Source organism: Strix uralensis, chromosome Z, assembly GCF_047716275.1.
Source record: "Strix uralensis isolate ZFMK-TIS-50842 chromosome Z, bStrUra1, whole genome shotgun sequence".
NCBI classification, from domain to species: Eukaryota; Metazoa; Chordata; class Aves; order Strigiformes; family Strigidae; genus Strix; species Strix uralensis.
Window position 1 is genome coordinate 6,489,993 of NC_134012.1, and position 14,824 is coordinate 6,504,816.

General features: G+C 39.2%; 1 protein-coding gene across 3 annotated transcripts in view; it reads right to left on the minus strand.

The window, feature by feature from the left end:
• Positions 1-14,824, minus strand: part of VCAN (versican) — a 116,261-nt gene that overhangs the window by 70,063 nt on the left and 31,374 nt on the right. For all 3 annotated transcript variants that reach the window (XM_074856023.1, XM_074856022.1, XM_074856021.1), the window contains exon 6: positions 2,734-3,027. In XM_074856023.1, the coding sequence (XP_074712124.1) occupies positions 2,734-3,027 (294 nt within the window). The remainder of the gene's footprint in view (positions 1-2,733; positions 3,028-14,824) is intronic.

The window sequence follows — 14,824 nt, forward strand, 5'->3', positions numbered from 1 at the left end:
AAAAAGGGACTGTCTCCAAGTCTCCAACAAGAGAGCATGACTCACTCTACAGCCACTGCTTCAGGCAGCTGATTGAGATGTGAAAGACCAAGATGCTAGGCAGCAAGTCTCATTACTCACCATTTGCATAAATCTTTTAGCAAAAGCAATGAAGTGTTACAGCTGGTTCCTGTGAGATCCCTAGCACCTTCTGAGAGAGAGCGAGCTTTCAGTAACTTCTGAAATATGTGGCAGACAGGCACCCTGAAGGAGGGTACTCAGTTCAGCATTACACTCTTGCATTTCCCTACACAAAACCAGATGTATCTGGCAAAACCTGAGTCATCTAGCTAGCAGCGTTTAATTAATTCTGATGTAATGTTGATTGCAATTAAAATTGCTAGAGAGCAGCCCACTGTCTACCAAATTGTGTTGGTTCTGTTTAGTCTTTTTTTTCTTGTAAAAGAGCTGATAGTCACAGACTGTCTGCCTCCTGGGCTGCTAACTGATGAAATATTTATTCTCTGTCTATCAAGGGCAAGAGTTTGCAGAAAAAGCAGTTATATAAAAGGGAACAACCCAATACTTATCATGGATGTTTTTAGAAGAAATGGTATGTCACTAGAATTTGTTAACTAAAACTTCCAGAAAGAACATTGAAAAGGCATTGAAAAGGGGTGAAATTCACACAAACAAACAGAAAGTTGGTATTTGTCCTAACTAAAGACTAGATTACAGGCAGAATGTCTAGTCCCTGCTTTGGTCTTTTAGAAGAGCTGATGAATTTCATCCCCATTAAAGTCAATTTTACCTGTCACACTTAAAACAGATCATAAACAGTTTGGGGGAGGAAACTGAAGGAGTGATAGCACAGAACTCTGCTCTGTGGATTAGAGTACTCCTGAATTTAACTAGTCCTTATTCCTGTGTGCAGTTCCCTTGAAGCCCATTAGGACTACTTCAACATGCAAGGTTTTGGAACATCTTACCAACAAGCAGTAAAGGAAAAAACCAAAAATCCTATTTTAAAATATTGCAGAGAAGAGTGTCTGAGAACAGCCAGACTGTAATGTTATACTAGATGTTGGGATTTGTTCTCAAACAGTGAGGCTTGCTCATAAATGACCCTTCAATGACTGAGTTGGAAAGATCTGCAGCTGCAGTTGGTTCATCATCCACAAAAATGGGGACAGTACAGGATGCACATTTCAAGCAGTTCTGACTTAGAGTCAGAGGACTGAGTCCAAAAAACCTAGATACTCATAATCAAAGACCAAGTTCTGAACTTTTAACTGAACACAAGTAGCCTTTACACGTTAACATCAATTGTACTATTTGCAACCACAGGAACTTCCTTGAACAGAGAGGCCTGCAGGAAAACTTCTGAGCAGTCCAACCTCCCTAATGCTGAGGAGACTGCAAGTCTTTGGGAGGCAGGATATTCCACTGGGAAGAAGCACTCTGATCTCGTAGATGTGATGCCCTTTCCAACAGTATCCGTGTCTTCTCGCACAAAGAACACTCCTGTCATGGAGGGGATCTTAAAGGATAGAAGTAAGGTGATAGGATAGGATCCTCTCTTAACAGACACAGATAACTGGTCTGTGATATTTGAAAGGGCTACACAGAAACTTAAATGTTGCACATCACAAGATGCATGAATGAGTTTCTGGAGGTATAGGGAAAGAGTAAGTAATCATCATTATTGACAGAGAGAAATGTAGGAAGGATGTTCTAGAGGAGATGAGGCAGGTGAGACCAGGACCTCCATGGTGGTGGTCTATGAAGCACTGTCAGTTCCAGGAAGGCCTGGGACACAGGCAGGGATCTGGAACTTATGTACAGGTGAGATGATAGAGGGAAGAGAAACTCTGGTACACTAGAAGCTGTTGAACCTTTTGGGACAAAAAGAACCTATGCAAGGATAGGCTGCACCATAATAATAGCAGAGCCAGGCTGCTGGGCACTGAAGATGGAATAGGTTACAGAGGAATTTTTAACCCGAAAGCCAAAGAAAAGCTGACAAGTGTAGAGGAGATCTGGTTTAGATCGATGCAGTCTACCAGGTGAAAGAGGCAAATGCTTGATGCACCTCTGAAAATAGCAGGAGGGAAAAAAGCAGCAGTAAGAAAGGCAATTTAGACCATCCACAGTACCAGCTGACTGGTACAGAAAACACTGAGCAAGTGAGAGGAAAACTTACAACTGCTTTAGAAGCCAAAAAAATATGATGGGACAAAACTCCTGGGATCCAGATATAGCCCCCAAATCACCGGTATCTTAAAGACCTGAAAATGGCCAGGCTTGTATGCAGTCTGTAAACAGCCTCTCTTATTGCCATCATTGGAGACAGAATATCAAGTTACATGACAGTCATTCCCCTGGTCAAGTAGGACATTTCTTCTCTTCTTATGTTCATTGACATAACGCAAACATAGCAGTATGTGCTCAGGCACCAGAATATGTAGCATCCGCAGACTCAGGGTGACTGTGGGTACAGTGTATGACTCTGTAAAAGCACTGCTTAGGCTGAAATCTTACCTGAAAGCTTTGCCTATCTTTACCTGCCAATGTTACTTCAAGACAATTTTTTTTAGTTAGGCTTTTCTCTCTTTTTGTAAACCAATAGTGATAAAACAATTTTTGAAAACTCATGCATGGCACAAGAACTGAAACAAAACACATATTAAAGAAAACACTTTTCAGGGTTAGCATGGTGAGCGTACTGAAAATTATAAGTAAAAAAAAGCTTACGTTCATAGCAGTAGGCATCAAACTTGCTATCTGGGTAAGGAAAGCCTGTTTGGTTCTCATAGCGATACAGGGTTCTCACCCCAAGTAAACCTCCACCACACTGGGGCCTTGCCACTGAGGCTGGGTAACGAACGCTGCCGTCTGCCAGCCAGCCATAGTCACACTGGTCAAAGCCATTCCTCCAGGCGACGTACATGTTCCCAACAGAAGCAAGAACGCCATCTCTTTTCTGACACAGCTCTTTAGCTTCCTCAAAGGTGAGCTTCTCAGGGACTGAGACATGAACCACTTCATCTAGAGGAAGAAAACAAAGATAACAAAGACTGAGTCACCATCAAGTCAGCTTAGTTCTTCCAGTCAGTGTCCTGTAAGTTTGGGGGATTTTTCCAAAATTTGTTTGAATAGCTTTTTGCTTAAAAAAAATCAGATAGTTGGAAAATCAAACATCCCAGATTTGAATATGAAAATAAACCTGCCACAAATCATGAGCATTTATATGCAAACTTTATGCCACGAGGTACACTGTGGTTGGAGATTGACTCCTTCCCTCAGTCTCCAGGCAGAGGTAACAGCAGCCTTGAAGCTCTTCTGTGACCTCTGTTGGCGTAGACATTGCAACTCAACTGTGCTAGTTAAGTCCAGTCCAACAGAACTTATTTTCTCACTAAAACAAATCTTTTAAATCTGCAAGCCTCTTACCTGACCTTTTTAGTCATGACTAGAATCTCACTTGACACACACAAAAAAGAAAATGCTCTTCACTGGCTGCTTTACAGCAACTTCTAATGTCATATTTCCATCAGTCTTCATCTTGTCCCATAAGGAAACAAAGGTGAGGGAATGCACTAGACATGTTGCATGCACAAAGCTCTTTTTGTGTAAAAAAGCTGAATTAGTCAAGAATGTTGGTAGTATAGTTTAGCTTCCACAGAACTTATAATTTTTAAATTATTTACAATTTGTAAATAATAGCCACCCAGTTGGAAACTGAAACAAAACAAACAGCACATCTCATATTTTACTTCCAAGCTAAATCACCGTCGCACAGTTGGCTTGATTCCCTCATTCACCCCAACACTATAAACAAAATCAAAGCTCCAATGTTCATATTCTGGGAATGAAACAGTAAACTGTCTCCTTTCTAATTCTCATATGCAACTGATGAGACCTAAAATCAACATGTTCAGCTGTAAAAAACAGTGCAGATTCAAAATATTTGTTACAAGACAGTAATTCTCTTCCTCAGCTACAGTAGATCAGAACACAACAGTCACTGTTGCAGGAAAGCACTGCTTATTCATATTGGACACGCAGTCTGTCTTACCTCTGCAGTTGTCTCAAGGCAATCTAGCTAAAGGCAGACGGAAACTACATCACCCCAAGCAGTTTCATTCACATCAATATTACGCTTTTTTCAGTCTTGAAAGGAATGCAAGTGTGAAAGGAGGCAATGTGCCAATTTTCTTTTTCCTCCTAGGTAGAAGCTCTGATCTGTTATTATAGCTGTACTATCAATTCGACAGTGTAAGTTTCTTTATAGATGTTGTAGGGAGTTTCTAACTTAGAGGTAAAGGAACAGAGCATGTCTATTGGGGAGGGACAGATAAGGAAAGCAAAGAATCATTCATCCTCAGAAGTACACGAATGCTTCATTAATATAATGGATATTCATGGATAATGAATTTTTTATTAAACACTTCTGCAGAAGACAGTTTTTTCTGCATCAAGGGACAGATCTGGCATCATGGCCAATACAAAATGATAGATGCAGTTATCTCACCATACTGTCCCAACAGCAGTATCATACAACAATGGGGCAAAGAAAGGTCTCTCCAGAGCAGCCCCCTCTCTTCTGAGGACTAATCACTTGTCATCTCACACAGCAGGTATGAAGTATATGAAAATTAGTAGTTAAAATTATTGCAATTAAATAGCAAATATCAGTCTGGTTAGACAAGAAAATGGGACAAGTAAGAAAAACAATGCATTTTAATGGTTTCTAGAAACAAATATGATGGATCAAAAACCAAATAATGTCAAACAGTCCCACAACATTCCTCTGGGAGAAACTTATTGAATACATACAAAATGGGTAAACATTGCAAGATTAATAGCAAAGCAATTTTTCCATCGACTGCTCTGGAACACTGTTTCCAAATGGAGCTTATGCAAAACATCATTAAAGTTAGGGGTATTTATTCCTCCGAGCTGTCATCTGCACTCTGTTAAAGGAAAGAAACTCACTGGATGGTTATGTCTTTGCTATAAGACTTCAAAATGCAATGTTCAATCAGTGCTTGCATAAGAAAGGTCACTTTGCAGAGAATTTACTTATCCAAGTTGCACAAGAGCATTTCTATATGGAAATCTGCCTTGGAGTATACCCATGTATGAAATACTGATAATACTGCACATTTAAAAGATGTGTGGCATGTCTTTCTTTGTATTGAATCTATTGTACTGACCCCACATCTATTTATTTGGTTCATGTCTTAAAGTCAGCTGCTGTCACACAGATACTATCTTTGTCAAAGGGTATCTTACCAGAAAAACTACGTGATAAGAAAACCCATGCTCTTAAGGAAAAATGCATCCTAACTAGAACAGTCCAATAAGTGAAGACTAAAGTCACATTCTTTGCTACCTATTTGGTATATTAAAGAATTTGAGATGAAAAATTCATGAAGAAGGGAAAAAAGGTGCCAGAGCACCCAGCAAAATGGCCTTATTGTCATTCCATCATATACCAAGTAAATACTAATTTATTTCAAGAATGCTAGTCATAAGATAAAGGATACAAAAATGTTAAAACATGGTAGCTTGCAATTGTTCTAGTTAAAGAATGTTTTTCTATGATTTCAGGATATTTATTTTTAAAAATTCAGTAAAGTGCAAAAGTCAGATTCCAAATAGAAGCCATTTACTCTAGGAGATATGACTCTGCAATTTGTCTGTTCTGTTTGAAAATGAATAAGAATTCTGTATGATTGAGCATGCACTTAAAGTGCATAATTGTTGGAATGAAATGTGGAAAACAAAGAAAGATTGTAATAAAGGCCTTGCTTGGTGTCTAAATCTATAAACACTTAAAAGTTGTCCTGCAATCTTCAAAAACCACCTTATAAAAAAAAAAAAAAAAAAAAGAGAAATATTTATATTCTGTGTTAAGTGCTTGGGAAGAAAACAGTGCTCAAAACACTCTTCAGCTGAACAGCATTGGTTTGATTTGCAGCAGCTCTAAATTATATGATAAGAAAGTTTGCACAATCTTTCCTGTACTTCTCACCTGGAGCAGACTGTGGGCATGTACGCTTCATGCACAGCAGACTTTGCACTTCAGGGATACAGTGACCCATACAGCACAGAGACAACTAATCAGGACCTACTGTTTGTGTGCAGTAAGTGCAATCACTTGGAAGGTACAGGGAAGACATTTTGCCATCCATGTCACTTCTCTGACATGATTAGGGCTGAGGCACTTGCTCATTACCGGTCTCTTTGGTCAGAAAGAGACGGCTACCAAATTACTGATGTCTTGGGTACATGTTCTGAAAGCACTGTTTAATAATCCCCCACTTCTTTATCCTCACAGCAATGTGGAGATTCAGTTTGTCATACATGGAAAGGGCGCTTGTCCCCTACTTTTTTGTCAATATGGCTTTTTCTCTCACAGTTAAAACCTGGGTTGGAAACCATGTTGTTCCTCAGTCAGCCTACACAAAAGCTGGTCAATAGAGCAGGAAACACAGAAAGCAGAATGTGAAGAAAGGTGCTGAAGGAAGAACAGCAAGAAGCTCTAGTAATTCCTCTGGCACTGCCAAGCATTTGGGGAAAAATAGAGCTCAGGTTCTGCTGCACTCTTTCGTGGACTCAACCTCAAAACTGACAGCAGCTTTCCAGGCCATGGAAAAAGGGTTTGTGCTCCAATCCTGACTTTCAGCATGTCAGTCAATGTAGCTGAAATATCCTGACTCCTTCAAAGCGCCCAAGAGAAAAGAATTTGACCATTGCACTGAAACTTCCTCTTAAAAGCAAAAAAATTAATAGTGAAGCTAATAAAACGTATTTAATCCTTGCAGTCTCTACAATTAACTGATATTTTTGGAAGCACAACGGATTCCATGTTTAGCAGAAGGATTCATCCTGTCACGCTCTTACAGCGTCTTTATTATGATGTCTGAAAGCACCTCAATTTCCCACTGGAAACAAGGAAATTAAGAGAGAAAACTTATCTGGTCAATAAACAAATGACATAGCTACCACCACCAAAGCAGGGCATATTCAGTCTTGTGTGTGTTAGAAGCCATGTGCAATGTTTTTATAGCTGGAGTACACTCCAAATAACTTAGCAATATTATGCAGGCAAACCCCAGGGCCTAGACCAGCAGATGAAGAGAAACTAGTTCTGCAGTACCAGGGGGTGAAATGGAGACCGTGACAATGTTTAGACTGCAGACAATAATGCAATGTATATTATTGCTGGCTCCTGTTTAAAACCAAGCTTCAGGGTGATCGTCCAGCCTCAACAGTCAGAGCACTTGAAGAATCCCCAGGATTTTAGTGTTATATGTGCTTGTCTTGTTTGGTTAAAACATACACCTGATGAAAGTCCTGCTTTTTCCCTCTCGTTCAACTATATCAAGCCAGATGAAGAAACCAGATTTTTGTCTTGAAGACAAAAGCTGATTCACTACAACGCCCAAGGAAAAAGCTTAAGATCTACAGACTTATCAGTTGGTTTTATAGCAAGCTTTATTCCTTTGAAGGTTAATTCACTTATTCTCTCCCATCAGGAGATGTCTCACTGAGCTGGGCATGTTTGTAGATGTGAATTTCATGAATCACACATCTTAAAAGAGCACAGAAATAAGGGCAGGCTAGAACCATAGCCGGGGGTCAATACATAACATGTATTGACTAGGGTAGAAGTAATGAACCTAGATGTAAGCCCTCCAGCACAGACCTCACCAGTAATTTCTTTTTCCATAGATGAAGCCACAGTTAAGGGATTGGTGGGCTGTTACTTCCTAGAGGAGATCTTTGAGCCTGACTATGTGGCACTCTCCTCCCAGAGCAGAGCATCATCTCCTCAGCTTCACATACCATCACCCACTGTGCCAGGCACAACAAAATGAGTTACAAGTCACTTGTACCTGGCAGATGAAGGCATCACATGCAAGACCATGTCAAACGTTTTACAGATGTCTGAAGGATTCTCCCAAACTGCAGAGAAGCTTAAGAGGTAACCTGTGAGTCTCCTACTGAATGCTTTGACACATCTGGTAACACACCAACTGCAGGGGATGATGGCTGGTCAACCACCTATGAAATGTCCTTGCTATAATCCAATCCATGTGAGGAAAGGACAAATACTAAGGAGAAACTTATATTTATTTGGTTGTAATATTTTTAGCCTTTTCCCCCATATTGCTCCCCCAGAGCAACAGGAGCCTTCATTATTACTGTCCCATGTGGAATTTGGTGCTCACAAGCTTTACCTTGTGGTTGGGCGCTCAGATTTTATGACCTCCGCTACCTTCAGTGTCAACGAAAGAAAGACATAAGAATATCAAAAGGTATATTAAATACACAAAAAGCTAATTATTCCCACAGATGGAAATGCTTAAATCTAACAATTTCAAATAAAAACAACACAAAAAAGTGCTGGTACCTTTCCATCTTAGCTTCTTGGTAGTATTCTTGTTTGAGGAGAAGAAACATTATCCCCCACTAAGAATTTGGCAACTCTCTTTTTTCTGACCATAATGAGTCTGTGGTGAACTCCAGACCTGTTCATTAGCTGTTTCTGAGAGATGGCAGAACCCACCAAGCTCATCAAGCAAAGATGACCTCATGGGGATCTTAGAGCTCCCGGGTTCTGTGATTACAGTGGCAGATCAGGGAGTCCTGGGTCAGGTGTGAAAGATGGCTGAAAGTGGCAAAATATCATCTTTTCTGATGTTATACGGAACATTCTAAGGACATTTCTCCACCTGCAGCTGTACCCTGATGTTACAGCTCCTCATAAACATTTGGTCACAGCCACATGGTTCACACTTCAAAGCTCAAGCAGTCATGAGACACTGCCGTCATGACTTTCTCTCAGAAACACAGAATCTGCCCAAACCTTCATTTCTAGAACACACACAAGTGTGCAAAGAAGCAGGAGTAGCGTGGCCACTTTGGGGACTAAAGCATTTACTCTTGAAGTTTGAGGACCACATGTCCCCAGAATTTCCAATTTCCCCCTACTCTCTCTCTCTCTTTGACCAAAAGGCCCCCACAAAAAGGCAGCAGCAGCCACCAACAGGACTACTAGACTGCTTGTACACCAAGGAGGGAAGAGATACTGCCCACATCTACCCCTCCTCTCCACACACGCCTGAAGGTAATGGAGACCACTACCCTTGTCTTGAACACTCGGGAAAAAACATAGATATCTTTGGGCCAAGACAGACCTGAAAAGTTTCACATGTCTTCACTACAGGCAGGGGCCTTGGAGTCTACAAATAGCCTGTTTATTAACCCAATTCATGCTCCAGCCTTCCACCTCTTTCCCAAACTGTACAGACAAAATGCCTTGTCTCAGCTGCAGTTCTCTTTCTCCATCCTGCCGCTGCTAAGGACTGGTTCTCTGACACACCAGACTAATAAAGAGGTATCCTTAACAAAGTCACAAATTACTGCAAAACATTCTTTAGGACTGGAAAACCACAAAGACCTAAGCTGCTATGTTCAGCTTTAAAGCAAAAGGCTAGACAAGCTGAAGAAGACTTTTTCTCTTACACGTTAGAACAAGTTAGTTGATTCCTTTTGATACACATCAGTAATGATTTAATTAAACTCTCCTGAACGTCTTGGGTCTATTCTATGCAAAACCATAGGCTGAACAGGAATCCACTGCATTTGACAAGACTGGGAGAGTACACTTTTCCTACAGGCTTGCCCTCAAGCATGAAGAGTAGCATGGAAACTGCTATACCCTTAGAGAGCTCTGCTGTAGCTGCAAAGTGTCACTGGCATTTACTTATACAGAGGGAAAAAATGATCTTTGGATTCTATATGATTTTTTTTTTTGGTGCCTTACTTTGACAAGAATCATTTAGACGTCAGGATTTTTGATCTCCCCAAAGATGAGCTTTATCACATTATGAGCTTGAATACAATGTCATGCATAGAAACCACCATGGTGTTATTCCATTTTGTTTTACTCTTTTTGGGCTCTGTACCTTTCTTGAGAATTCTTGGATCCATGACCCTGCATTAGGTCACACGATACAAAGCTGGAGATGTGTCCAGTATAAGCCAATGTAAAGGCCGTGACTCTACTACAGGCCCTGAACTAAGAAGAAAAGACTCTTTACTCATGTCCTGGTTTAAAAATCTAATCTAATTGTTGCTCCAGAATCAGAATGGACTCTGGAGAAGATCTTTAGCTGCCCAAAACACAGAAGAAACTTCTCATCTGAAGCCTTATTTAGACTATGACTTCTTTAAATATTATTCTCACAGAAATTTCCATGACAATAGGAAAAGTGCATAAGACTAGGTGGAAAGTATTTCAAGGACATCTGGTTTTGTTTTTTCTTTTTCTTCCTTGCACTCACTGTTGGGGGGGTAATGGTGCATGGAAGGGACACTGTATAATCTGCCCAACAGCCACCCCAAAATAACTTTCTTAACATGAGTCCCCATCTGCATATTACATACGCTTGTTAGACATATATGGCTTCTAACTGGTTTTGGCCAGAAGACAATGCTGCATGGAGTGGTTTAATTTGTGCTTTGGCTCCACACCACACACTCAGAGCCCCTCACTTCATCAGTGGGCTTTGGCGAGCAGCTCTTACTTTGTCTCCATTTCTGACACCAGAGCACTGTCAAATCAATCACATACACTTATCTGAAGAGAGAATGGAAACCTCTCCTTCCTCATCACCCATTTCCATTCAAAGAATTATTGCATAGAAGATGTTGGTGCAGCCACTGCTTCAGCTGGAGGTGTTAAACACGAGAACCTCAGAGTTATATCCAAACCTTTTCTGCTCAATCATTTTAGATTAAACTCTTTATTAGTAAAAATCTCCCACACTTAAAGGTATCCTAAATGTTTTTGTTAATGCTTGCTACACTGAAATATGTGGTGAAATATGAGGAATGTAATTCAGTTTGTAATAAGAGACCATGCCCAGTACCTATTCAATGATATTTTTACTCCAGATTCTTATTTTTATCACTAGGAGCTCAGAAATTTTAAATCCTTTCCATAATTATTCTTCTGTGTGTTTTAGAAAAACTCAAAATATTTAACTTATAATTGTGCAGTCTTTAATCTCTCTGCCTTTCCTCAGAACAAGGAAACAGTAAGAGTTAGCCTAGACAACTGGTTTTAATTTAAGCTAATAGTTTGTGTTTCAAGGAGAAATCCAAGTCTCTGGCTAACTTTGTAATTTCATATGACCAGAAAGGAAGAATACTGAAATGGTGTTGCTCCCACAAATCCTCAGTGCAAGTACCCAAATTAGTACTGTAAATTCAATACACATTTATTTTAAAATATACTGCAAGAATTTCTACCACCATTTATGGCCTTCTGGGGTAACATGTTAATAGCGGCCAACAGACCAATAACTGTTCAATGACTTCCATGATGACATTCTCATTATGGCCCAGATTTTGATATCATTAATCAGGCAACATCTTATTCCATGAATAGTCATCGCACTGACACAGGCTCTCCAAATAAGGACCTCTTTAGTGCAAGTCTAATAGATTTGGCATTGAATCAGAATAGGCTATGCAGATATGAACTTTCAAATTAACATGGAAAAAATCATGTTTAAACAGAATTCTACAGTATACTAATACAGTTCTACACTATACCATGAATGTCTTTTGTTACTAAGGGCGTGTTGAGAGCACCCATTACAAGAGAAAGGTCATACCTTGCAGAATCAGCCTTTGGTGGTCAGGGCAATCAGAAATTTGGCATAACCTTAAATCTTGAACAGTAAGTCTTTTACCAATATATGAATGTGTTACAGTACAGCAAACAAAACACAGGATCTAGTTTACTGCAATGTTCACCTTCCAATAACTTCTGTTGATACATGGATGTGTGGTTCCGAAGTGTAATCTCATTGATGCTGTGTTACTTCAAACAAGCTCTGCATTTACTTAACCTTTGTTCTTACAGAAACTGCTTCTGTTTTATAGACAAAGCCATGTTGGCTCCTTAGCCCCATCTTAAAAAGGAAGTCTGGCTCAGAGGTTCAGGTTTCTGTAAAGGCACTGAAGAATAATTTATCCTGCACTATACCATGATGTGGTACTGTCTTTTCCTTAACATGCATCTGTTTCTTTTCATCAAAATGGAATAAATTAACTCCTCTGCATGTCAGTATAACATGCCTATACCGTGCCCATACCCTATATCCATAAAACCATCACTCCTTCTGACTCCTAGAAGTTATTTTCAGATGCCAGTTCATTTGAAAACTTCTGAGAAAATAGGCGGAAAAAACACCTAGAGAAAAGGATAGGGGAAAGTATTTTAGCTTAACTATCATAATAATCTGGCATTAAAATCAATCAACATAATCAGAAAAAAAAATAATCCCTATGCAGTGGGTTGAGGCCATACAGCTAATTGGTAATTATCTCGTTCACAGCAGTCACTGCCTCACAGCACATACAGGACCTTCCTGCTACGTAAATAGCTTAAAGATGAGGTTTCCTACATGCTCAGTGTTGGCCTGACTCTGCTTTGTTGAAATCAATGGTAAAACTCTGAAGGGAATTCTTCTCTCTTCTCAAATTCAGCTTGCTACCAAAGTGCTTCTAGTAGCAATGCCATTGTCTATTAACACAAGAAAACATGAAGCTGTCATTTATCACAATGTTTTATCTCACACCCTCTTCAGTGAAAAAAAGAGTACAATATGTACCAACCCAAGATGGAGTTATCTTTCCCTAACTTAGAAAAAAAGATTCTGGAACATTTCTATAAATGCATATTCTGAGAATCATTTAGATAAAGGTGAGGTCAAACACACTTTGCCTTTGAGAAGGATGATAATGAAACTCACAAGGCATCTTTAAGATAAAGGTTGAAACCGTGCATTTGCTTTAATCAGTTTTCCATAGGAAAATGCTGTGTAAGGAAGAAGGTGAAATGTACATGCTTATTGTTACCTGCGTTGATAGACTAAATCTCCCCAATATTCTGTGCTAGTTTATATTTTTTAAATGCTGAAGATTTCAGAGCCAAGCAGATCACATTACCGCAGTCTAGCTGAAAGACCACAAAGACATGAATACCTTTAAACAGATCATCACCCACAGCAATAGGACAGAAATGTAGAGCTACCCAGAGAGGAAAGCCAGCTTATAAATCCTGGTAAATGAAATTTTGTAACAAAGAAGAGTCAATTAATGTTCATGAACAACTGAAAGTCTATGCATGTGCATCTTCACCAAAGACTGCACAGTCACTGAAACCTCTTTGAACCTCACGGCTTCCTTCCAGATTGTTCTAAGCACAGAACATTAGCTTCAGTGAGATAGGCTTCAGTTTTGACTTTTTTTAATTTTTATTTTTAAAAGCTCAGTGAGAATATGTGACCCTGAGAAAGTGCTGGCTCACATGCATCAGGATAAGCTTCTCCATTACACTTCTCTGTTCTTAAGAGGGAAAGGAACAAGGCATTGCTCTTCATCCAGGAATGATAAGGATTAGTTAAAACTTATTTTTGTAACCTAAGACAGTCCCAAATTGAATTCAAAAGCCTTGATTCAGAGATGATTCAGAATTCAATCCCATCAAGGATTGATGGAGGATCAATACTATGAACTCTGAGTCTTCATATGTGCTGCTCATTGACAGATATAGATGGAACATAAATAAAATTAAGACAATGCTGAGCACTAACAAAATTCCATCACTTAATTTTCAGAGTTCCTAAGCGTCTATTTGTTTGAGTCTTTGCAAGACTTGTATTGCTTGACTTTTATAATTCTCCAAGGTAAACGTAGTCTGTGGCAGATCCTCGGCTACTAAGAGAAAAACACTTACTGATTTCAGTAACTAAAGTTTCTATAAGTCATCAGGAGCAGAAAACTTTCCATGAGCTAATTTATTTCTGCTCTAAGATAGAATACAAACAAACACAGAGCACCTTAATTTTGTTATTGCTTGTTACAAATATATGTACACAAACAAAGGCAGGCTTGCTCAGAGCCATGGTTCATTTATTGTTCTGCTGACTTCAGGAGCACTAAACTAAATGCATATAAGTCAAAAATCAACCCAAAATATATTTAATTAGGAACTATAAGTATTTTTTGAGAAAGGAACAGTGAAACTGGTATGGAATAAAACCCTGTCAAGACAGAAGCAGTGTGATACACTCAGACCACTGCAGTAAATGGAAAATGTACTTTGGTCTTGGTTGCAAAGTATTTCTGTACCAGAATGAAGTTCCCATGTGCATAACCAGCACAAAGCCAAAAAAAATAGGCGACAGGAAAGGCTATTTCTGCATTTATATTTTAAGTATATGTATTTAACTAGTCACAGTAATGTCTAAGCATAAGGATAACTGGTGTCTGGAACATATCTATAGGCCCACTGAAAGGATATAGTTAAATTCACTTCCAGAAGAGAGATTACAAGAAACAGTTACAACATCACACATGTAATACAGAGATTTCTGTATGCTAGAACTGTCCAACTGCAGAAAAATTTACTATATTTTTCTTTTTACTGTCAAACTCTTTGTTGAATAAAGACCAATCACAGAGCCTAACCATGGATCACAGGGTACCATGGGGTTCACAATATGAACCATGGTTCGTAGACACCATGTGGCAGAATCATCATCACTCTGCTACATTAGACCATTTAATCAGCAGCTTTTGCAAATACTATATTCCTACTATGGAACTGCAAAGAATTTTACTAAAGAAGATCCAGATTCCTCAACAGAAAGCTTTTCCTTGTTTGTTTCTTTCTGATGCTGAGACGACCTTTTTTTAAAAAGATATTATTAAACTTGGAGTTCAATTAAATATCTGTCTAATTTTATGCCAT